General features: G+C 48.4%; 1 protein-coding gene across 1 annotated transcript; it reads right to left on the minus strand.

Annotated features, from left to right (window-relative positions):
* Positions 1-615: 615 nt before the first annotated feature.
* LOC138367780 (mucin-22-like) lies at positions 616-23,187 on the minus strand. The gene is made up of 2 exons (XM_069329743.1): positions 23,017-23,187; positions 616-1,725 (listed from the first exon to the last, which is right to left on the minus strand). Exons 1-2 carry the CDS (start codon positions 23,185-23,187, stop codon positions 616-618), a joined length of 1,281 nt encoding a protein of 426 aa, XP_069185844.1.
* Positions 23,188-24,887: the final 1,700 nt, after the last annotated feature.

The raw sequence follows: 24,887 nt of genomic DNA on the forward strand, positions 1-24,887 counted from the left end.
ACAGTCATGAGGTGTGAGGGGGACGAGGGTACAGTCATGAGGTGTGAGGGGGACGAGGGTACAGTCATAAGGTGTGAGGGGACGAGGGTACAGTCATGAGGTGTGAGGGGGACGAGGGTACAGTCATAAGGTGTGAGGGGACGAGGGTACAGTCATGAGGTGTGAGGGGGACGAGGGTACAGTCATGAGGTGTGAGGGGACGAGGGTACAGTCATGAGGTGTGAGGGGGACGAGGGTACAGTCATGAGGTGTGAGGGGACGAGGGTACAGTCATGAGGTGTGAGGGGACGAGGGTACAGTCATGAGGTGTGAGGGGGACGAGGGTACAGTCATGAGAATCCCCCAATGAAAAACAAAAAGAAATCCCAAGATGGAACCCCAGAAATCCCAACATGGAACCCCAGAAATCCCAAGAAGGAACCCCCATAAATTCTATCAAGAAACCTCCCAAGAATCCAAATAAGGAGCCGAAGGAACCCCCCCAATCCCAGAGAAAACCAAATGCGGACCCGCTATGAGGAACCCCCTTGAACGCCAATCAGAAACTTCGATCAGGAACCGATCGTCGATTGTAATTGGTTACACGTGATTGATGAACAGTTTATATATTGCTCTTCAGGGGCAGCCTCTCCCAGGGTGAGAGTTGGAGAGTGAAAGATTGTAAGGAGGTGGGGGTGTTGGAGGTCTTTGGAAGATTGTGGTAGACTGTTGGAGGTCTTGGAAGATTGTGGTAGACTGTTGGAGGTCTTGGAAGATTGTGGTAGACTGTTGGAGGTCCTGGAAGATTGTGGAAGACTGTTGGAGGTCATGGAAGATTTTGGTAGACTGTTGGAGATCTTGGAAGATTGTGGTAGACTGTTGGAGGTCTTGGAAGATTGTGGTAGACTGTTGGAGGTCTTGGAAGATTGTGGTAGACTGTTGGAGGTCCTGGAAGATTGTGGAAGACTGTTGGAGGTCATGGAAGATTTTGGTAGACTGTTGGAGATCTTGGAAGATTGTGGTAGACTGTTGGAGGTCTTGGAAGATTGTGGTAGACTGTTGGAGGTCTTGGAAGATTGTGGTAGACTGTTGGAGGTCCTGGAAGATTGTGGAAGACTGTTGGAGGTCATGGAAGATTTTGGTAGACTGTTGGAGATCTTGGAAGATTGTGGTAGACTGTTGGAGGTCTTGGAAGATTGTGGTAGACTGTTGGAGGTCTTGGAAGATTGTGGTAGACTGTTGGAGGTCTTGGAAGATTGTGGTAGACTGTTGGAGGTCTTGGAAGATTGTGGTAGACTGTTGGAGATCTTGGAAGATTGTGGTAGACTGTTGGAGGTCTTGGAAGACTGTGATAGACTGTTGGAGGTCTTGGAAGATTGTGGTAGACTGTTGGAGGTCTTGGAAGATTGTGGTAGACTGTTGGAGGTCTTGGAAGATTGTGGTAGACTGTTGGAGGTCTTCGAAGATTGTGGTAGACTGTTGGAGGTCTTGGAAGATTGTGGTAGACTGTTGGAGGTCTTCGAAGATTGTGGTAGACTGTTGGAGGTCTTGGAAGATTGTGGTAGACTGTTGGAGGTCTTGGAAGATTGTGGTAGACTGTTGGAGGTCTTGGAAGATTGTGGTAGACTGTTGGAGGTCTTGGAAGATTGTGGTAGACTGTTGGAGGTCTTGGAAGATTGTGGTAGACTGTTGGAGGTCTTGGAAGATTGTGGTAGACTGTTGGAGGTCTTGGAAGATTGTGGTAGACTGTTGGAGGTCTTGGAATATTGTTGGAGAGTTTATATTTGTTTACCTTTTCATTTTTGTACTAATTTCTACCACAGACGTGGCCACACATTTACAATGCTAACCAGCATATATACCTTTTCTACTGTCCTCCAATGAACAGGGTTAGTGATCTGTTATATATATATATATAGTTCAGTGATTTATTGACCAATCAACCACAGAAGATGATTGTAGTGGTTTTAAAATGCTAATGTAACTTACAAATACAGAAATACACAGATTTACGTCTGTCCGACATAAACAGTCTTCGAGTAATGTATTAACGTAATGTCATTAATGTGCGTTTACAAAGGTGAAATGTAATTCTGACCAGCTTACACACACACACACACACACACACACACACACACACATACATACATATATATATATATATATATATATATATATATATATATATATATATATATATATATATATATATATATATATATATATATATATATATGTCGTACCTAGTAGCCAGAACTCACTTCTCAGCCTACTATTCAAGGCCCGATTTGCCTAATAAGCCAAGTTTTCCTGAATTAATATATTTACTATAATTTTTTTCTTATGAAATGATAAAGCAACCCTTTTCTCTATGTATGAGGTCAATTTTTTTTTATTGGAGTTAAAATTAACGTAGATATATGACCGAACCTAACCAACCCTACCTAACCTAACCTAACCTATATTTATAGGTAAGGTTAGGTTAGGTAGCCAAAAAAAGCTAGGTTAGGTTAGGTTAGGTAGGTTAGGTAGACGAAAAAACATTAATTCATGAAAACTTGGCTTAATAGGCAAATCGGGCCTTGAATAGTAGGCTGAGAAGTGCGTTCTGGCTATTAGGTACGACATATATATGTCGTACCTAGTAGCCAGAACGCACTTCTCAGCCTACTATGCAAGGCCCGATTTGCCTAATAAGCCAAGTTTTCATGAAATAATAGGTCATTACATTTCATTTAGATTATCACTCGGAAGGCTCAGGTTTGATTCTTTGGTTGGGGTCTTTTCGGTGAGAATTGTATATATACAGGAAGCATACACAAATGTTCTTGAAGTAAGAACTAATGAACAAAAACAGGGGGGGGGGTGACGGGGTGAGGGACAGTTGGAACAAGATTCTAATTACTTGTCCTCCTACTACAGCCGTCTAATTAGACGGATTCGACCAATCCGTTAAAAAATGTGAAGGATTTATACGTTTTTTTGGTTAGGTCAAACATTCTACGGAATGGCAGCTGGGGTCAAGACGCAGTAGTGGAAGCATAAGGCACTGGATGCCGGTGTTTGAGCGTGGCCCTCACGGTGAGAGGCACTCCGGATGCCTCAACCTCCCTCACCCACTGTCATCCACTCTCATCCACCCACTCTCATCCCTCCTCCACACCTCCACTGACCCATCATCATGTGTGGCGTCGGCAGCAAGTCCATCACATCACCTCTATTCAACTTGGTGTCGTGGGGGGCTGGCTTGCTGGCTTGCTGGAGGCTCCCAAGCCACCATTAGGGAGAGGCAGCTGCAGGCTGGTATAGACACGTGACCCCCAAAGCCAGCCTGGAGCGGTGGTCTTATCTATTTACCCAGTTCCACATTTCTAAACTAATCCATTTGCTTCACTTCACAAGTTTGTCAGGGGAAAAGTTTATGGACCGATTACGTTAACATATAAACAGGAGCGGTGAATTAGAATATGAAATTGGGGGGTTCTGTAATCTTGGTGAAATCTAATTTTCTTAATGCACGGGGAGGATGATACGTAAAACTCCTCAAGGATATACATTATAAAATAGGGTAAATCTGCCTCGTTTGCTTTCTGTGGTTCACTTTATTGTGGCCAGCTGTGGCCTACATAGTGCCTCATGAACAGCTAAAGCCATTTGTGGACTATTTATGGCCAGCTGTGGCCATTTTTTTTTTTGGAAGAGTGAGTAGGCAGCTGGTGGGGGGGGGGGGATCTCTTTAGCTGTGGCCAGCTGTGGTGTCGTTATAATGTGCTGCGGTCTCAGTGTGGCCAGCTTGTGCGGCCATATGGCCTATTATGGCCTCCATGTGATTCACTGTACACAAAATGACCTGATGCGGTTCATATATATTGTCAACGATTATCATGTCAATTACACCCCAGGCTACACCCCAGGGCCACATCCCTGGGCCACATCCCAGGGCCACACCCCAGGCCACATCCCTGGGCCACATCCCAGGGCCACACCCCAGGCCACATCCCAGGGACTCACTGCAGGACACATCACAGGGCCACACTTTTTTTTTTGGGGGGGGGGGAGGGGAGTAAAGGAGAGGCATAGGTGAAGGGAAGTTTAGAAGTGGGAAATACAGTGAGAGGTATGAAAGCAGGCGGCGGGCTGTCCGCCTTGCTGACACGATGTGTGGGTGTTGGCAGCTAAGCTAAGCTGGCTCCCTCTTGTCAGGGAGCTGTGAGTGTGTGAGAGATTCTTCACATGTGTTTCACCATATATGGATGTCTATAGATGAATACTGTGTAGCATTCATATATACACACTCCGATGTTTATACACATGTTTTGTTCTAGGCTATTTATTTTATTATTATTATTTGTTGATTTATTCATTCATACACATACATATATATATATATATATATATATATATATATATATATATATATATATATATATATATATATATATATATATATATATATATATATATATATTTATATACATATCCACATACATATTTATATACATATACACATACATATGTATATACATATACACATACATATTTATATACATATACACATACATACTCAATTTTTTTCCAATTACTAGGGGAAGGATTTCTGGTCAGTATTTCATCTGGGAATTATGTACTGTAGGGCGGGGTTTTCATCTAGTGAAGCGCGGCTCTTGGGCCACCAGCTGTGGGAGCGGGGCGTCTCATCTTGGGCCACCAGCTGTGGGAGCGGGGCGTCTCATCTTGGGCCACCAGCTGTGGGAGCGGGGCGTCTCATCTTGGGCCACCAGCTGTGGGAGCGGGGCGTCTCATCTTGGGCCACCAGCTGTGGGAGCGGGGCGTCTCATCTTGGGCCACCAACTGTGGGAGCGGGGCGTCTCATCTTGGGCCACCAACTGTGGGAGCGGGGCGTCTCATCTTGGGCCACCAGCTGTGGGAGCGGGGCGTCTCATCTTGGGCCACCAGCTGTGGGAGCGGGGCGTCTCATCTTGGGCCACCAGCTGTGGGAGCGGGGCGTCTCATCTTGGGCCACCAGCTGTGGGAGCGGGGCGTCTCATCTTGGGCCACCAGCTGTGGGAGCGGGGCGTCTCATCTTGGAGTAACTTGTCTAACATTGGATCCTCTAACAATCCGATGGTGTTCCACACCCTGATGGCTTGGTGCTGCAGTCTGATGTTTAGTGGCTGTAAATCCAGGAGCTCCTGGAGCTCCTGGATTGTCTGATCATATGGTGGACGGTGTTTTGCTGCTCCAGGACCATAACCACAACCATAACATCACACCACAACAATCCCCCCATCCCCCACACACCCCCACCATGACCTCCCCCCCCCTACTGCCATGGACCCAACGATGAAATATTACCAAGTACTAAAAGGTCCTGTTACCCATTTTCTCAAAGTCTAAAATGCTCGAGGCGATCCATTTTAACTTTGAGCTTCCTCTGCGAAATATTCAGAGGGATATTTCCTATTCCTAAGTCCTATCACAGCTGAATATGACGTGAGTATTATTCTGAATATGAGGTCATTATATATATATTGTCTTGCCGAAACTCGTGCGAAGTTTTCGACGATGCAAAATATCCTTTTTTTCGAGGAAAATGTATATGCTTGAAAGAAAACGGAATGTTGGAAGTTAATTTTTATTTTAGAAGGGCGAAAAGGTTACGAATTTGAAGCATCGTCACAGAAAGTGTAGCGCCACAGGAACACAACCATGAAGCCCTGTAGTAGTCCCACCACAACACCCAGTAGTCCCACCACAACACCCAGTAGTCCCACCACAACACCCAGTAGTCCCACCACAACACCCAGTAGTCCCACCACAACACCCAGTAGTCCCACCACAACACCCAGTAGTCCCACCACAACACCCAGTAGCCCCACCACAACACCCAGTAGTCCCACCACAACACCCAGTAGTCCCACCACAACACCCAGTAGCCCCACCACAACACCCAGTAGTCCCACCACAACACCCAGTAGTCCCACCACAACACCCAGTATTCCCACCACAACACCCAGTAGTCCCACCACAACACCCAGTAGTCCCACCACAACACCCAGTAGTCCCACCACAACACCCAGTAGCCCCACCACAACACCCAGTAGCCCCACCACAACACCCAGTAGTCCCACCACAACACCCAGTAGCCCCACCACAACACCCAGTAGTCCCACCACAACACCCAGTAGCCCCACCACAACACCCAGTAGTCCCACCACAACACCCAGTAGCCCCACCACAACACCCAGTAGTCCCACCACAACACCCAGTATTCCCACCACAACACCCAGTAGTCCCACCACAACACCCAGTAGTCCCACCACAACACCCAGTAGTCCCACCACAACACCCAGTATTCCCACCACAACACCCAGTAGCCCCACCACAACACCCAGTAGCCCCACCACAACACCCAGTAGCCCCACCACAACACCCAGTAGTCCCACCACAACACCCAGTAGTCCCACCACAACACCCAGTAGTCCCACCACAACACCCAGTAGCCCCACCACAACACCCAGTAGCCCCACCACAACACCCAGTAGTCCCACCACAACACCCAGTAGCCCCACCACAACACCCAGTAGTCCCACCACAACACCCAGTATTCCCACCACAACACCCAGTAGTCCCACCACAACACCCAGTAGTCCCACCACAACACCCAGTAGCCCCACCACAACAACACACACCAGCGGCCTAATAAGCAGCAATACTCTATGCGGCAACGAATTAGTTGGATGGGGGTTGTGGGGGGGGGCGGATACTGGTTTCGGGGGGGGGGGGGGTAGGGGGCTGGGAGGGGGGGACGAGATAAACTACCCTCAGGGGGGGACCTAAATTAACCTAATGGCCCAGCAATAGTGCCCGCTGGTTCCCGGCGCCGGCCAAGAATGTGGTTGCCATGGCAACGAGTGTTTAGCCCTGGTTACTGAAGGTGGGTGGGGGAGGGATGGGGGATAAATGGTGTGGGCGTGTGGGCGTGAGGGGGGTAGGGGCTGTGGGACACATTGCCTGAAGACAAACTACACCACAGAGTAAGGCATTACCGCGCCCTGTAACCCCCTTCTATCCTTCCTTATTCCACAAATCTTTATATAACTGTTAAGACCCAATTTACCCAGCGGTAATTGGAAACGTGGTTGTAAAACCGGCTGGTAGGTCGTGTTCCAGGGGAGGGGGGGGGGGGGGGGAACTAGTAGCGTGAGGCTTGTGGCGACTTGCTCCATGGTACCGGTACCATGCAGCCGGTCGGCCGAGCGGACAGCACGCTGGACTTGTGATCCTGTGGTCCTAGGTTCGATCCCAGGCGCCGGCGAGAAACAACGGGCAGAGTTTCTTTCACCCTATGCCCCTGTTACCTAGCAGTAAAATAGGTACCTGGGTGTTAGTCAGCTGTCACGGGCTGCTTCCTGGGGGTGGAGGCCTGGTCGAGGACCGGGCCGCGGGGACACTAAAAAGCCCCGAAATCATCTCAAGATAACCTCAAGATATGGTAGCAAGATCTACAAGATCTACCAAGATCGGTCTACTAACACCAGTCAAAACTCTCTCTCTCTCTCTCTCTCTCTCTCTCTCTCTTTCTCTCTCTCTCTCTTTCTCTCTCTCTCTCTCTCTCTCCCCTTCTATATTTAATATATTTAATACTCCTGATTGGATTTGTCTTTTAGTTATTGACAATGACGAATATAGCGCAGATTGCTTCACTGATATGCTCCCTTCACTGTCTTTCTCTTTATTTAATTGAAAGTAAACACATTTAAAATGCAGTATGATTTGTATACCGTTGTATACAAATCTTTTTTGTATACAGTTGCAGTTTTGAATATTTATATTGACTGTGTTAACAAATTATATCGTTAACTCTCTCACGTTCACTGATTTGTTGAATAATCATTAAATCTCTTCACTTAATGTCTGAATAACTTTGACTTCACCGAGATGTTGAGTAATTGGTCTGGCTGTTGTGATTACCTGAATAATCGAGGAAATGATTGAGGATTAATTGACGAGTAATCTTAACGATTGGCATATCTTAAAACATCTCACTAATGATGGTTTAAGAATTATTAACAAAACGGCTGAAACGCAACTTTTCATTTTCGTTCTCATCAATTTTTGTTTAAGTTCAGGCTTAAATATAAAGTTTCTTTCTTGTTTTGGAGAATTTTTAAGAACTTTCTTTGAGGAGTTTGTAAGGAATTCTAATTTCTCGCCGCACGAGGACTGTTGAATACCTTAGTTCCGTAACTCTGGGGGAAGCTTATGAATATATTGGAATAATCTTATATTTGATAATGTGTGAAGATTAATTGAAGCATTATTATCTTTATTTAACATACCTTCGCGGTTTAGGTGATGTAAGGGTCAAATTAAGTAAAGTAAAGCAAGTTAAATGTAATCAAATCAAAGATCTTATTCATATATGGGAGTATATTTATAACTTTGAAAGTTTACTTATAAAGAACCTTGAAGGGGGCAGTCTATCCAAATATGCTATAAATGAAAACTGGTTCGATTTCAATCAAACTTTTTTGTCGAGTTGTACATGAAAAGAGTTTCATCTGGCCCAAGTCTCAGCATCGTAGCATAAGTAGGAAGGGAGGGAAAAAAATATTGAAGTGTCAAAATTATTCCAAAATGGTCAAAAACGATTATCAAACACAAGTGTCAACTGAAATCATATCTATGACTCTCAGCTATCACAATTGCATATATTAAAAAAATATTATTATTAGTTTTATTAGGATAAAAATTAAATTAAAAAAAAATGGTTTTTGCTTTTTTTCAATTTTTTTTTTATCGGACGATTTGCATGAAACTTATACACCAGACTTCACATAAGCCTATCTGTAAGGGTGCCAATTTTGGAGAAAAGTGGTTGATGTCAACCTCAGCCACAGATGGCAGCACCTTAGACTTTATTATTTTCTTATTTATTTTCAAGTAACATAAACGTTCAAATAACTTTTTCATTTTTTATTCAATATACATGAAACTTACACCTTATATGTAGAGTGCACGTCTCTAAAATTGGCAGTGCGTTTGTTTCTCTAAGTTCATTTATTGATTTTATAATAGCAATAAACATGACATATTTGCATAATTTTTGGGGGGAACTTTGACTATTTGTATTAGGAAAACTAAAGATGTTTTGGAAACTACCTCACTACCGATTCTTTATTATATGCTAATGTGTCAGAAAAGTGTCATTGAATGATTATATCTGAAAGGTGTGTTTATTTATTTACACTTGAAAATGTGTAAAATTCGTTGAAAAAAAATCTCCCTTTCTATTTACGCTGCAGTACTGAAACTTGGAACAATTGCAGCACTTTTCATATACAAGTCAAAAAATATTGGTTGATATTGAACAACTTTACCAAAACTATTGGAATGCCCCCTGTATAAAGAACCTTGTAATTTATTCCTAAGTACAGAATTACTTGAAGATTAATTACTTCAAGAATTACAACAACAACAATAACCCAGCAGCCATTATCACCGTCACAACCCTTATTCTTAATAAGTTATGCAAATCATTACAACTCTGGTGGGACTAAACAGGTGTACCAAACCTAACCAGGTCTAAACCAAAGTTACATGGTAGGTTTAAAGAGAGAGTTAACAAACACTCAGCTAACGTACTGAACGATATATTGTCCAGACCAAGTGAGGAGTAACATCAGAGCGCTGAGACACGCATGGGGTACAATTTATGTCACAAAATGACGATAACTATCGGAGTATAAACCAATTAGGTAAGGTGAAGGTCAGTTAAGTGGTATTCGCAGTTAAATTGGGTCGTATGCAGTTTATGGGCGAACCACTGTGGGAGTTGTTAGCTGTGGTGGTGGTTAGCTGTGGTGGTGGTTAGCTGTGGTGGTGGTTAGCTGTGGTGGTTGTTAGCTGTGGTGGTGGTTAGCTGTGGAGGTGGTTAGCTGTGGTGGTGGTTAGCTGTGGTGGTGGTTAGCTGTGGAGGTGGTTAGCTGTGGTGGTGGTTAGCTGTGGAGGTGGTTAGCTGTGGAGGTGGTTAGCAGTGGGGGTGGTTAGCTGTGGAGGTGGTTAGCTGTGGTGGTGGTTAGCTGTGGTGGTGGTTAGCTGTGGAGGTGGTTAGCTGTGGAGGTGGTTAGCTGTGGTGGTGGTTAGGTGTGGAGGTGGTTAGCTGTGGTGGTGGTTAGCTGTGGTGGTGGTTAGCTGTGGAGGTGGTTAGCTGTGGTGGTGGTTAGCTGTGGTGGTGGTTAGGTGTGGTGGTAGTTAGCTGTGGTGGTTGTGGTCAGGAGCCTGGGGGGTGCACGGAGTCTGGAGTGCACGGAGTCTGGGCTGCACGGAGCCTGGGGGGTGCACGGAGTCTGGGGTGCACGGAGCCTGGGGTGCACGGAGCCTGGAGGGTGCACGGAGTCTGGGGTGCACGGAGCCTGGGGTGCACGGAGCCTGGGGTGTGCACGGAGCCTGGGGTGCACAGAGCCTGGGGTGCACGGAGCCTGGGGTGCACGGAGCCTGGGGTGCACGGAGTCTGGGGGGTGCACGGAGTCTGGGGTGCACGGAGCCTGGGGTGCACGGAGCCTGGGGGTGCACGGAGCCACACATAAGGCCAGCTGAGCACAGTACATTAATCAACTTTTACGTCACTTGAGGTTCGATGATGTATCACCTGGGCCCGACACCGGCTGAGCCATGGTCCGCCCGGGACCTGTTATGGTCCGTGTTAATCTTCCTCCGCTACACCTGCTCCCACCCATGGCCCCCCAGGGTGGCCCTCATGGTCCCCCAGGGTGGCCCTCATGGCCCCCCAGGGTGGCCCTCATGGCCCCCCAGGGTGGCCCTCATGGCCCCCAGGGTTATCATGGTCCATGAGGATGGTCTTCCTGGTCCACGAGGATGGTCTTCATGGTTCCACAGGGTGGTCCTCTATTCGGTCTCCCAGAATAGACAATATGGCCCCCACACCCCCAAACCGTCAAAGATAGTGTCCCATTCTCACCCTGTCTTCTGGGGGCTTCACTTCTGGTCAAAGGATAACAGACAAACTAAGTGTGTTCTACCCAGTGTTCTACCCAGTGTTCTACCCCAGTGTTCTACCCCAGTGTTCTACCCCAGTGTTCTACCCTGGACCCCCGTCCCTCCCCCCTACCTTCGCTTAGTTCACTACTATTGTTGGGAGTTGAACGGAGATTTGTAATTCCTATCGCAAGAAGAATGGTGGTCCTAATTACCTCAATACGCTTCCCAAGAAATTGTTAAATCAGTTAATTATAAATTGTTAATCAAGTGGACACCGGACCGCGATCAACACGTCTTAAGAGGGTGGGTGGGGTAGGGGGTGAGTGTCCGTTAAGGTGACGGGTACCCCGTGGTGACGGGTACCCCGTGGTGACGGGTGACGGACCCGTGGTGACGTGCCAGACAGGACGGCGACGACCACCTGACGCTGGTCGTTAGTGTCAGCTGTCGTCTCGTGCTGTCAGGAAGATGGTCGTCTCGCTGTCCATCTACGACAGTGCTGACACTCGCCGCTGGGGGGAGGACTGGGGTGGGACTAGAGGGCTGGGGTGGGACTAGAGGACTGGGGTGGGACTAGAGGGCTGGCGTGGGACTAGAGGACTGGGGTGGGACTAGAGGGACGGGTGGGACTAGAGGGACTGGCGTGGGACTGGGGTGGGACTAGAGAAACTGGGGTGGGACTACAGGACTGGGGTGGGACTAGAGGGACTGGGGTGGGACTAGAGGGACTGGGATGGGACTAGAGGGACTGGGGTGGGACTAGAGGGACTGGGGTGGGACTACAGGACTGGGGTGGGACTAGAGGGACTGGGATGGGACTAGAGGGACTGGGGTGGGACTAGAGGGACTGGGATGGGACTAGAGGGACTGGGATGGGACTAGAGGGACTGGGATGGGACTAGAGGGACTGGCGTGGGACTAGAGGGACTGGGGTGGGACTAGAGGGACTGGGATGGGACTAGAGGGACTGGGATGGGACTAGAGGGACTGGGATGGGACTAGAGGGACTGGCGTGGGACTAGAGGGACTGGGGTGGGACTAGAGGGACTGGGATGGGACTAGAGGGACTGGGATGGGACTAGAGGGACTGGGATGGGACTAGAGGGACTGGGATGGGACTAGAGGGACTGGGATGGGACTAGAGGGACTGGGGTGGGACTAGAGGGACTGGGATGGGACTAGAGGGACTGGGATGGGACTAGAGGGACTGGGGTGGGATCAATATAGCAACAAAGGTGTAAATGACAGGACAGGACAACAGTTAATGATACCGCCGCCCCGTCTTCCCCTCACATATCCACCCCACACATAAAACACACACTTCATTACTACATGTCGCGGGTCCCAGCAACGACATATATTTCCCCCCGCCACAGCGACGCGTGACGGTGAAGCCCCGTCACCAGGCGACGTCACCTGGACGTCACGGGCCGTGATGATGATGATGGCGACATCACGGGTAATTAAATGGTTTGTCACTCTACGAAAAACACAATAAAATACAAGTATTATCTGTGTTCCAGAACAAAACTTTCACTCGTCGTTTGGAGACAAACAGTTCAGGCGCGGGCAACAGCTAATTGAATCGCGTGTTTGACCGCAAAATGAATTTCTGGGTCATTCTGTGTTTCCTGTCGATGGTGGTGTTTGAACATTTATATCATCTGGACCGTAGTTACGGGAGTATCGTGGCGGTGACTGTGCTGGGGTAGTGGGAGGTGGTGGCGCTGGGGTAGTGGGGGGGTGGTTGTGGGGGGGCGGCGCAGGGAGGGAAGGAACAAATGCACAATGCCAAGAACGAACATTATAAATTATTCATTGAATAAAACATACACTGGAAGGGACGAGATCAAACGTGAGGGAATGAAGTAACTTCAAGACTAAGGTATACATTCTAAGGTATACATTCTCTGGTGATCAAAACCCCGACATGTCTGGGCTCAGCCAAATATAGCGACTAAGACATAACTGAAGAGAAATTTCTTGTAGGATATCAGCCACCTTTCATGAACGACAGGGCAGGTGGTGGTGTGATACCATGTAAAAAAAGGGCCTGATTGCACCCGGCAGCGCGGAATCAAACAACATGGGATTGCCAGAATCTGTTTGGTGCAGTATGCAAGCTTGCAATGGTGGCAGACTGACAGTGAGGGTTTGCAACAGTGCAGACACAGCAACAGCAGAGGAAGTTACTGATCTGCATGATGTGGTAAATGCTTCAACTGAAGCCCTCTTATAATTAGGGAATTTAGTCACGAAACAATAGATTAAGTGAACGTAACATCACAAGATGAGGGGAAACAATTGCCCCCTGACCTGATGCCATTCTCACACAGCCTGTGACAGAGCCGACCCGAGGTGACAGACCATCTTGATCTTGCTCTAATATCAGAAGATCAAGGTAGGGTGGGGGGTGAAGCTCGCTCCTTCATGTCAACACAATATTTGAAGATGGAATACAGTTATAGAAACACATTTAAAGATACAGAACAATGACTTGCTTGACGACCATCGAGGAGACTAAAACAGAGATAAGAATTACAAAGTATCTTCCGCAGAGTGTTAATAGGAGATCAAGGCGGTTAGGTTATCTCGAGATGATTTCGGGGTTTTTTTAGTGTCCCCGAGGCCCGGTCCTCGACCAGGCCTCCACCCCCAGGAAGCAGCCCGTGACAGCTGACTAACACCCAGGTACCTATTTTGCTGCTAGGTAACAGGGACATAGGGTGAAAGAAACTCTGCCCATTGTTTCTCGCCGGCGCCCGGGATCGAACCCGCGACCACAGGATCACAAGTCCAGCGTGCTGTCTGCTCGGCCGACCGGCTCCGGTGGTTTCAAGGAGAGAATTTTATAAAGGTTATCCACTGAACTTGTTCAAAAATGCGTACCAAGAAGAGAGCAGAGCAAAAAAACTTGATAGATAACAAAGGCAGTAAAAAAATATCTTACAACAGAGAGAGAAACACCTCTGCATGAAGTATCACTCTAACAGGAATTACACATATTATGAAATATACAAAGGCTATTAAATTTATCTACTTAGGAAATCATATCAGCAAAAAAGGAACTCTGAATGAAAACTTTCTCAAAAGGTTAAGAAAGGTCAAATGTCTTGTTATATCCCAATAAAAGAAAATCAAGAGAAACGCCTCAGTAGGACTCTTTTAAAAGGTGAGACTTACCAAGTTATAATTGATGATAAAAGTCAGCCAAGACTGTGAATGAAGACTTTGCGGCAGTGTTAACACTAGGAAGATTAGACAACATCTAATCTAGACAAGAAGAGAATACATTTTGAGACATTTCAATAACGAACGAAACAATCAGGAAGAGGGACTTTTGTTAATATTGTGGATGGATTTAAATCCAAACTTTAAGGGAACTGGCAAATGAACTGTGTCTATCATTAAAGTTATTTTTTATGTTTTTTAGAAACTCTTTGGATCAAGGGATAGTTTCCCTAGATTTTAAAATCTAGGGAAACTAGATATGTTGTGTACCTGTATGGTACACAACATATATACTTCATGGTTTTCTCAAAATCATGGGGTGGGACTGCCTTACCTTACTTTTAGGAACAGGTGAGCAGCTACTCAGAAGACTTCCAGTAGATGTAGGAGACACGGACTTCTCTACAGCTACTGTAGAGGTGCCAAATGAAAGACTGGCAAGGAAATTACAAACATATGGAGTAAAGGAAACAGTAACACAGCTAACAGTAATGGTGCAGAGAGAGCTACATGAACTCCACAAATGGTCGGAAAACCGTCAAATGCTCATTAATATTGAAAAATGCAAGATCTTGCATGTAGGGCATAACAATACACATCACAACTAACACATCAACAACACTGCTGTGGAGCAAACGGATGAAGATAAGGACCTGGGAGTCAGAATCCATCATTCATTCAAAGGTGCACAAGTGGAATCTGCAGTGAAAAATGCCAACCAAACCCCTAGCTTGGAACACTCAAACGAATGTTTCACCTCAAGGAAAAAATAAGTGGTTATTCACCTGTACAAATGTCAAGTGTGTAACCATTTGGACCACTCATCCTCAAGACATATCTGCTACACATCTGCTACATATCTACTCATCCTCAGGACATATCTGCTTTGGATAAAATACTTCACTGATTGACAAACGTCTTCCCAGAACTTTGGTCTGCCTTGACCAGTTGACCGTGACATCTGGTGAGTAGTTCTCCCCCAGTGTAAATTGACCTGCAGTTCTCCCCCAGTGTAAATTGACCTGCAGTTCTCCCCCAGTGTAAATTGACCTGCAGTTCTCCTCCAGTGTAAATTGACCTGCAGTTCTCCCCCAGTGTAAACTAACCTGCAGTTCTCCCCCAGTGTAAACTAACTTGCAGTTCTCCCCCAGTGTAAACTGACCTGCAGTTCTCCCCCAGTGTAAACTGACATGCAGTTCTCCCCCAGTGTAAACTAACCTGCAGTTCTCCCCCAGTGTAAACTAACTTGCAGTTCTCCCCCAGTGTAAACTGACCTGCAGTTCTCCCCCGGTGTAAACTAACCTGCAGTTCTCCCCCAGTGTAAACTAACTTGCAGTTCTCCCCCAGTGTAAACTGACCTGCAGTTCTCCCCCAGTGTAAACACCTGCAGTTCTCCCCCAGTGTAAACTGACCTGCAGTTCTCCCCCAGTGTAAACTGACATGCAGTTCTCCCCCAGTGTAAACTGACCTGCAGTTCTCCCCCAGTGTAAACTGACCTGCAGTTCTCCCCCAGTGTAAACTGACCTGCAGTTCTCCCCCAGTGTAAACTAACTTGCAGTTCTCCCCCAGTGTAAAGTGACCTGCAGTTCTCCCCCAGTGTAAACACCTGCAGTTCTCCCCCAGTGTAAACTGACCTGCAGTTCTCCCCCAGTGTAAACTGACATGCAGTTCTCCCCCAGTGTAAACTGACATGCAGTTCTCCCCCATTGTAAACTGACCTGCAGTTCTCCCCCAGTGTAAACTGACCTGCAGTTCTCCCCCAGTGTAAACTGACATGCAGTTCTCCCCCAGTGTAAACTAACCTGCAGTTCTCCCCAAGTGTAAACTGACCTGCAATTTTCCCCAGTGTAACCTGACCTGTCGTTCACCTTAGTGTATATTGAACAATGCAATTATACACTAATGCCTTTAACATCAGTTAATTGAACATTTCATTAAATATTTGCAGCTCTTTTTTCCACTAATGAAAACAACACGATTATTCGACCCATTTTCTAACACGTTCTGATCAAAAGACGAATTGTTCAATTCCACACGGTCATATATATATATATATATATATATATATATATATATATATATATATATATATATATATATATATATATATAAACTTAGCTTTCGACTCAGACCTTAGTGACTGCACTCCTAATTAGTTTACACTGAGCATTTATTTAATTTATAGCGCCAATTTGGGTTGCAAAATCTTTGGCACAATTATTTTTAAAGTATACATTATATTGGCGATCTCAAAATAGCTTCTCATAATCGTCTTTAATGATTTTTATTATACGAATTTCTTCTTGATTATTTCTCATTCTCTCGAGTTTATCGGTCGTTGTCTTGTAATTACCTTGTTGGGTTATGGGAGCATCTCCCGAGGTGACAGTTATCACCTTGGCTTGTAGTTGGTGGGGAGCTGCGCCGAGCTATGAGGCAGGGCGCAGTGTCTTGTAGGTATGAGGCAGGGCGCAGTATGAGGCAGGGCGCAGTATGAGGCAGGGTGCAGTATGAGGCAGGGCGCAGTATGAGACAGGGTTCAAGCATCAAATTCTTCCTACATGATATCTTCTCGTCGCGACGAGTTGTGATATCGTAGCATCAAAGGGAACCCCAACACCCTGGAGGTCCTCCTCCACTACACCCCAGCACCCTGGAGGTTCTCCAGTACACCCCAGCACCCTGGACGTCCTCCTTCACTACACCCCACCACCCTGGAGGTCCTCCTCCACTACACCCCATCACCATGGAGGTCCTCCTCCAGTACACCCCAGCACCCTGGAGGTCCTCCTCCAGTACACCCCAGCACCCTGGAGGTCCTCCTCCACTACACCCCAGCACCCTGGTGGTCCTCCTCCACTACACCCCACCACCCTGGAGGTCCTCCTCCAGTACACCCTACCACCCTGGAGGTCCTCCTCCAGTACACCCTACCACCCTGGAGGTCCTCCTCCAGTACACCCCAGCACCCTGGAGGTCCTCCTCCACTACACCCCCAGCACCCTGGAGGTCCTCCTACACTACACCCCCTCCACCCTGGAGGTCCTCCTCCACTACACCCCCTCCACCCTGGAGGGCCTCCTCCACTACACCCCCTCCACCCTGGAGGTCCTCCTCCACTACACCCCCTCCACCCTGGAGGTCCTCCTCCACTACACCCCACCACCCTGGAGGTCCTCCTCCAGTACACCCCAGCACCCTGGAGGTCCTCCTCCACTACACCCCCAGCACCCTGGAGGTCCTCCTCCACTACACCCCCTCCACCCTGGAGGTCCTCCTCCACTACACCCCACCACCCTGGAGGTCCTCCTCCACTACACCCCCTCCACCCTGGAGGTCCTCCTCCAGTACACCCTACCACCCTGGAGGTCCTCCTCCAGTACACCCCAGCACCCTGGAGGTCCTCCTCCACTACACCCCCAGCACCCTGGAGGTCCTCCTCCACTACACCCCCAGCACCCTGGAGGTCCTCCTCCAGTACACCCTCAAGACAATAACAGGTTCATTAACTCTTGAGTTGATCGATGATTCATGCAGCCTTCAAGTCACTGGAGCAGCTGCTCACCTGGTCTGAGTGTGGGGGACTGTCAGCTGGTCTGAGTGTGGGGGACTGTCAGCTGGTCTGAGTGTGGGGGACTGTCACCTGGTCTGAGTGTGGGGGACTGTCACCTGGTCTGAGTGTGGGGGACTGTCAGCTGGTCTGAGTGTGATGACTGTCAGCTGGTCTGAGTGTGGGGGACTGTCACCTGGTCTGAGTGTGGGGGACTGTCACCTGGTCTGAGTGTGGGGGACTGTCACCTGGTCTGAGTGTGGGGGACTGTCACCTGGTCTGAGTGTGGGGGACTGTCAGCTGGTCTGAGTGTGATGACTGTCAGCTGGTCTGAGTGTGGGGGACTGTCAGCTGGTCTGAGTGTGGGGGACTGTCACCTGGTCTGAGTGTGGGGGACTGTCACCTGGTCTGAGTGTGGGGGACTGTCAGCTGGTCTGAGTGTGGGGACTGTCACCTGGTCTGAGTGTGGGGGACTGTCACCTGGTCTGAGTGTGGGGGACTGTCACCTGGTCTGAGTGTGGGGGACTGTCAGCTGGTCTGAGTGTGATGACTGTCACCTGTCTGAGTGTGGGGGACTGTCACCTGGTCTGAGTGTGGGGGACTGTCAGCTGGTCTGAGTGTGATGACTGTCAGCTGGTCTGAGTGTGATGACTGTCAGCTGGTCTGAGTGTGGGGAACTGTCAGCTGGTCTGAGTGTGATGACTGTCAGCTGGTCTGAGTGTGGGGGACTGTCAGCTGGTCTGAGTGTGGGGGACTGTCACCTGGTCTGAGTGTGGGGGACTGTCAGCTGGTCTGAGTGTCGGGGACTGTCAGCTGGTCTGAGTGTGGGGGACTGTCACCTGGTCTGAGTGTGGGGGACTGTCACCTGGTCTGAGTGTGATGACTGTCACCTGGTCTGAGTGTGGGGGACTGTCACCTGGTCTGAGTGTGGGGACTGTCAGCTGGTCTGAGTGTGGGGACTGTCAGCTGGTCTGAGTGTGATGACTGTCAACTGGTCTGAGTGTGATGACTGTCAGCTGGTCTGAGTGTGATGACTGTCAACTGGTCTGAGTGTGGGGGACTGTCAACTGGTCTGAGTGTGATGACTGTCAGCTGGTCTGAGTGTGATGACTGTCACCTGGTCTGAGTGTGATGACTGTCAGCTGGTCTGAGTGTGGGGACTGTCACCTGGTCTGAGTGCCAATTAAGGCAAGAGATCATTTGTTTTAAGTCAGGTACAAGTAGTCAGATGTGTGGTCTGCAGGTGTGGGACTGCAGGTGTGGTGTACGCCAGGTGTATGGTTATGGGAGGTGCTCGAGTATGACAGCCGAGTGTAAGCTTGATCAAGCACACTATGAGTGCCTACCAGCCGCATGGATCAGTGCGGGTCAATATTCCACACGAAGTATAATAATAACCCCCAAAAATATATATTTTCTACTGTTTGGAGGATAAATGGGAATTAATGACCCGAGGATCATTAACAGCAGTGACGTTATTCACCAGTTAAGAGAGAATGTCATTGGTCAACAGTGGCCCCCCAATCACAGTTCGAACTCCCACGGTGACGTCAAGAGAGTTAACGAAGGATTTCATTGGTCCGCCGTGATCCAATCACAGTGCGCCATCTGGGCTCGATCCCCTACAACAGCCCCCAACACGCTTGTCAATTATTTTTTGGGGAGCTCTGTGATTTTGCCTAATCGTCAGGTCACGGGAGGAGGCTATCACCCTGCCCTTGCTGCTATCGGGTTTACGGGCTCACCATAGCCCGTGCTACATGGACACTTCGTTCTGAGTAGCTAAATCTGGGACAACAACAACATGCTATAACAGGTTCTGGGGTTGTAGCTCTACTTGGACCCGTGCGATCCCCTCCTTTAGGTGTCATTCCCCCTAGCCCATCAGCGCGGTAGGTCGTCTGATGGCCCTCACGCTCGCATGATCGCCGGTTACAGCCACTCAGATCATCCGGGGGGGGGGGGGGGGTTGAACACGTGGGAGGCAGTTAGCTGGGAACGCGCGTAGCGGCCACAATTTAACTGTGATCCGTTGTGTGTGTTTTACGACCTCCTGGTAACCGCTCCCTCCCCTCCCTCGTGGCTCGCTGTGGAATTGTCTCAAGCTGAAAATTCAGGTGATGTCGCCTGATGGGTGAGTGAGTATTGATCACTGGCTGGCGGGTGGCGATGGAGCCTTCGTTTAGCTTCTGATGTGACGGTATGGTGCCTGGGGGAGTGGGGGAGGAGTGGGAGGACGACTAGGACGTGTTCCGGCAAGACTCACAGCCACTTCCTGGGTGTTCGTTCATGTCTCGTTAGGCTGGTGTGTGTGTGGGAGTTCGTATTACACAGCGCGAGTACCCACACACACAAGACACACTGTATGGAGGCTGACTCCATACACGATTTCAAATGTAGATATGATAGAGCTCGAGAAACTCAGAAACCTGTACACCAGTAGATTGACTGTTGAGAGGCGGGGATCAAAGAGAAGCAGCTCAACCCCCCGCAAGCACAACTAGGTGAGTACACACACACACACACTCGCACACACACACACACACCCACCCACACACACACACACACACACACACACACACACACACACACACACACACACACACACACACACACACACACTTGACCAAAGAGCCAAAGCTCAACCCCCGCAAGCACAAATAGGTGAGTACACACACACACACACACACACACACACACACACACACGTAACATGGTGTCAGTACTGACACCATGACACAACCATGGTAGTGACAGACACAGCAACTGAACGCGACCAAAGTTCCTGGTAATGGGAGACTGCAATCATGCACAATTTGACTGGCGAAACAGTAGACAGGAGAGACATGGAGAACCAAGTTTGTAGACGTCATAGAGAGGAACTTCCTTATGTAACATGTCAGGGAAGAAAGGAGAAAGAGCGAAAGCCAACTTAAAAATGAGAGATTTCGCTCACTAATGCTATCAAATAAGATGACATTCTAGCATCGCAGTTTATCACAGGTGACTGCGTGTTCCAGACACAATAGGTTGATTGATCTCGTGACTGTGTTGGTGTTCTGCATCTGAACGTTCCCAGAACAAAACGTGTCTATAACAGGTCCATGATTGGATATCATGACTCGTGTGTGAGTCGCTTGCATTTTATACAATATACATTTCACGCATTATGTATTTGATACATTATGAATAACAATGTATGCGATGGAACCTCACGTTTCTTACCATTACTACGTCAATATACAAGAGAAGTGTATTTTGTCACGTGTATTATCACAGCTGTTAATAAAACATATTTACCAACTGTCAAACTGGTCATTAGTAAAGGGCAAAGTTATTCACTAGTTTGAATTAAAACCTTATACAGGTTACTGCTTTCTACACGCTTCTGTTGAGGAAAAATAGCAAAAAGTCTTATTTTTAAGTGAATACATTTAGAAAGTTTAGTAAGGTTTCTGTTATGGAGTGTGGCATGTTCACCGGTTATGGCTGTGAACATTGGTTCGGTGTCATCACTTCTTCTTTGAGGGAATATTTGAACAATTGTATGTTGTTCACATAAAGTTCTAGCAAGCTTTATTAGTTCTGGTGGTTGATGAAGCTCTTGGATAGAAGACCTGTGGCTTTATGGATGAGTGGGTGACACAGCTATACCACCACACATGACACAGCTATACCACCACACATGACACAGCTACACCACCACACATGACACAGCTACACCACCACACATGACACAGCTACACCACCACACACATGACACAGCTACACCACCACACATGACACAGCTACACCACCACACATGACACAGCTACACCACCACACATGACACAGCTACACCACCACACATGACACAGCTACACCACCACACATGACACAGCTATACAACCACACATGACACAGCTATGCAACAACACATGACACAGCTACACCACCACACATGACACAGCTACACCACCACACATGACACAGCTATACAACCACACATGACACAGCTATGCAACAACACATGACACAGCTACACCACCACACGTAACACAGCTACACCACCACACATGACACAGCTACACCACCACACATGACACAGCTACACCACCACACATGACACAGCTACACCACCATACATGACAACCACATTTTCTTCCTTATCGGAGTTTATGCTTTGTAATGCTATGCTTTGTTATGCTTTATGCTGAGTGCAGCTTTGTGATCAAGTGGCACTCTGAGCGAGGCACTCTGAGCGAGGCACTCTGAGCGAGGCACTCTGAGCGAGACACTCTGAGCGAGGTACTCTGAGCGAGGCACTCTGAGCGAGGCACTCTGAGCGAGGCACTGGGATGGTATGTTGGTAAACACTACGTCACTACTGACGTCACCAGTGGCCGTTACTGGGACCCAATATGGCGGCGATATTCAAATGTTGCGCCCATCGCCCACAGCAGGGGAATACATTTTGATTTATCGTTTTGCGATATATATATATATATATATATATATATATATATATATATATATATATATATATATATATATATATATGCAGAGAGAGAGAGAGAGAGAGAGAGAGAGAGAGAGAGAGAGAGAGAGAGAGAGAGAGAGAGAGAGCCGCGTCCAACAGCCTGATTGACCAGACCATCAACCAGGAGGCCTCGTCAGAGACTGGAACGCACTGTCAATTCGGAGGATGGGTTGCGGAACGCGGGGACGTTGATCCTTGGGTCTAACGCAAGGTAAGGCGTATCAACCTCAGGAGTGTTAGTAAGGCCACCACATTACTGACAAACCAACCCCTATACTTCAGCCCTCAACATAATCCAAGACCAAGGTAAACTCTCAATGTATATATATACACCAAGAAACGGGATACCCCGTGTATATACCCGGAATACAGGTTAAATATCTAAACCATCTTAAACTAACAAGCATATGACCTGTAGAGACAGCCACTAAGAGCAACAACGGCGTATCGATCACGCTCATGTCTAAACAAATTTGATAATTCTGCCTGCAGTATTGATTGGCTAATTTACAGTTCCTAAATGCCTTAATGATAGGGTTATTGAAGCTCCCCACAAACGCTCACTTACATGAGAATGTTTGAAGGTAAGCGCACATTTTTGAATCAATATCGCTAGACGCGATTAGCTTGGTCAAAGTTATGTAAAGAGGATGATTGATCCCCCGTTGAGGGCGGCAAGTACACTGTTTAGGGTTATGTGTATGTTGTACTGCAGTAATGTTTCCTTCTGTACCCAGCGTTCATCCGTCGGCCACACCTGGCGTCGGTCCGTCTGCCACACCTGGCGTCGGTCCGTCTGCCACACCTGGCGTCGGTCCGTCTGCCACACCTGGCGTCGGTCCGTCTGCCACACCTGGACTAGCCTCCGCCCGTCTTGACCCGAGCCTCCCTGAAGTTCTTCCATCTCACCCAACATTCCTTGGCAGACAAATGGACTGGATTTCAACAAATCTTCAGGAACTGCTCCATAGAGAGAAACTGATCGTCCTGTTACTTCCAGGACTGCTCCGTCCTCTAAGGGGAGTAGAAGGAAGTCTATAGGACTGCCCCGGACTGCCCTGGACTGCCCGGGACTGCTCTGGACTGCCCGGGACTGCCCTGGACTGCCCGGGACTGCTCTGGACTGCCCGGGACTGCCCTGGACTGCCCGGGACTGCCCTGGACTGCCCGGGACTGCCCTGGACTGCCCGGGACTGCCCTGGACTGCCCGGGACTGCTCTGGACTGCCCGGAACTGCCCGAGACTGCCCCGGACCCTCTGCGTATACCTCACAGAGAGGAACTTAGTGTAAACAAAGGTGCCCCACAATATGGCGCCTGGGAGGGAAGGTGTGGCTGCTGAAGACTGCTGCTAGGAGGAAGGAGGGAAGGAATTATCGGAGAAAAAAAGCCCCAAGCCCATAGGACAATATAGCTCTGGGTCAGGATAAGGATTTGGGATGGGACGGGAGGGAGAGGAATAGTGCCTAACCACTTGTGGACGGTCGGGGATTGAACGCCGACCTGCATGAAGCGAGACCGTCGCTCTACCGCCCAGCCCAAGTAGCTGGACAAGACAAGCAAAGAATTACTCGTAATAGGGAAAGGTTGTTTGTTGTTGTTAATGATTCGCTACCTGGAATAAAGTTCCAAGTAGCACGGGCTATGGTGAGCCCGTGCTCACCATAGGTATTAAGGAAGGGAAGCCGGTCGGCCGAGCGGACAGAACGCGGGACTTGTGATCCTGTGGTCCTGGGTTCGATCCCAGGCGCCGGCGAGAAACAATGGGCAGAGTTTCTTTCACCCTATGCCCCTGTTACCTAGCAGTAAAATAGGTACCTGGGTGTTAGTCAGCTGTCGCGGGCTGCTTCCTGGGGGTGGAGGCCTGATCGAGGACCGGGCCGCGGGGACACTAAAAATCCCCGAAATCATCTCAAGATAACCTCAAGATAACCTCAAGGGAATGATGTAGGATTGTCGGGTGTAGGGAAGATAAGTAACGGAGCTCTGCGTGTAATTGGGGAAAGAAAAGTAATTGGGGAGAAGCATTCCATAAACTAGGATGAAAGGAATTGGGGAAATAATTGCGCGTAGCAGGGGGTGCAAGGTAAGGTAAAGGGGCCAGATTCACGAAGCAGTTACGCAAGTACTTACGAACGTGTACATCTTTCCTCAATCTTTGACGGCTTTGGTTACATTTATTAAACAGTTTACAAGCATGAAAAACTTCCCGATCAACTGTTGTTATTGTTATAAACAGCCTCCTGGTGCTTCGGGGCTCATTAACTGTTTAATAATTGTAAACAAAGCCGTCAAAGATTAAGATCAGATGTACAGGTTCGTAAGTGCTGGCGTAACTGCTTGGTGAATCTGGCCCCTTAAGGTCTCCAGGTAAGGGGCGGGGCGGAGTGGGGGGGGGGGGGCGGGGATGGTTGCAAGTAGTGGGAGGGGTGAGACGGGGTAAGGGACTTGAGCCCCCCCTCCCTCACTCTCCCTCCCTCTCTACCCCCCCCTCCCTCACTCTCTCTCCCTCTCTACCCCCCCTCCCTCACTCTCCTTCCCTCTCTACCCCCCTCCCTCACTCTCTCTCCCTCTCTACCCCCCCTCTCTCCCTCACCCCCCCTCC

Source organism: Procambarus clarkii, chromosome 23, assembly GCF_040958095.1.
Source record: "Procambarus clarkii isolate CNS0578487 chromosome 23, FALCON_Pclarkii_2.0, whole genome shotgun sequence".
NCBI classification, from domain to species: domain Eukaryota; kingdom Metazoa; phylum Arthropoda; class Malacostraca; order Decapoda; family Cambaridae; genus Procambarus; species Procambarus clarkii.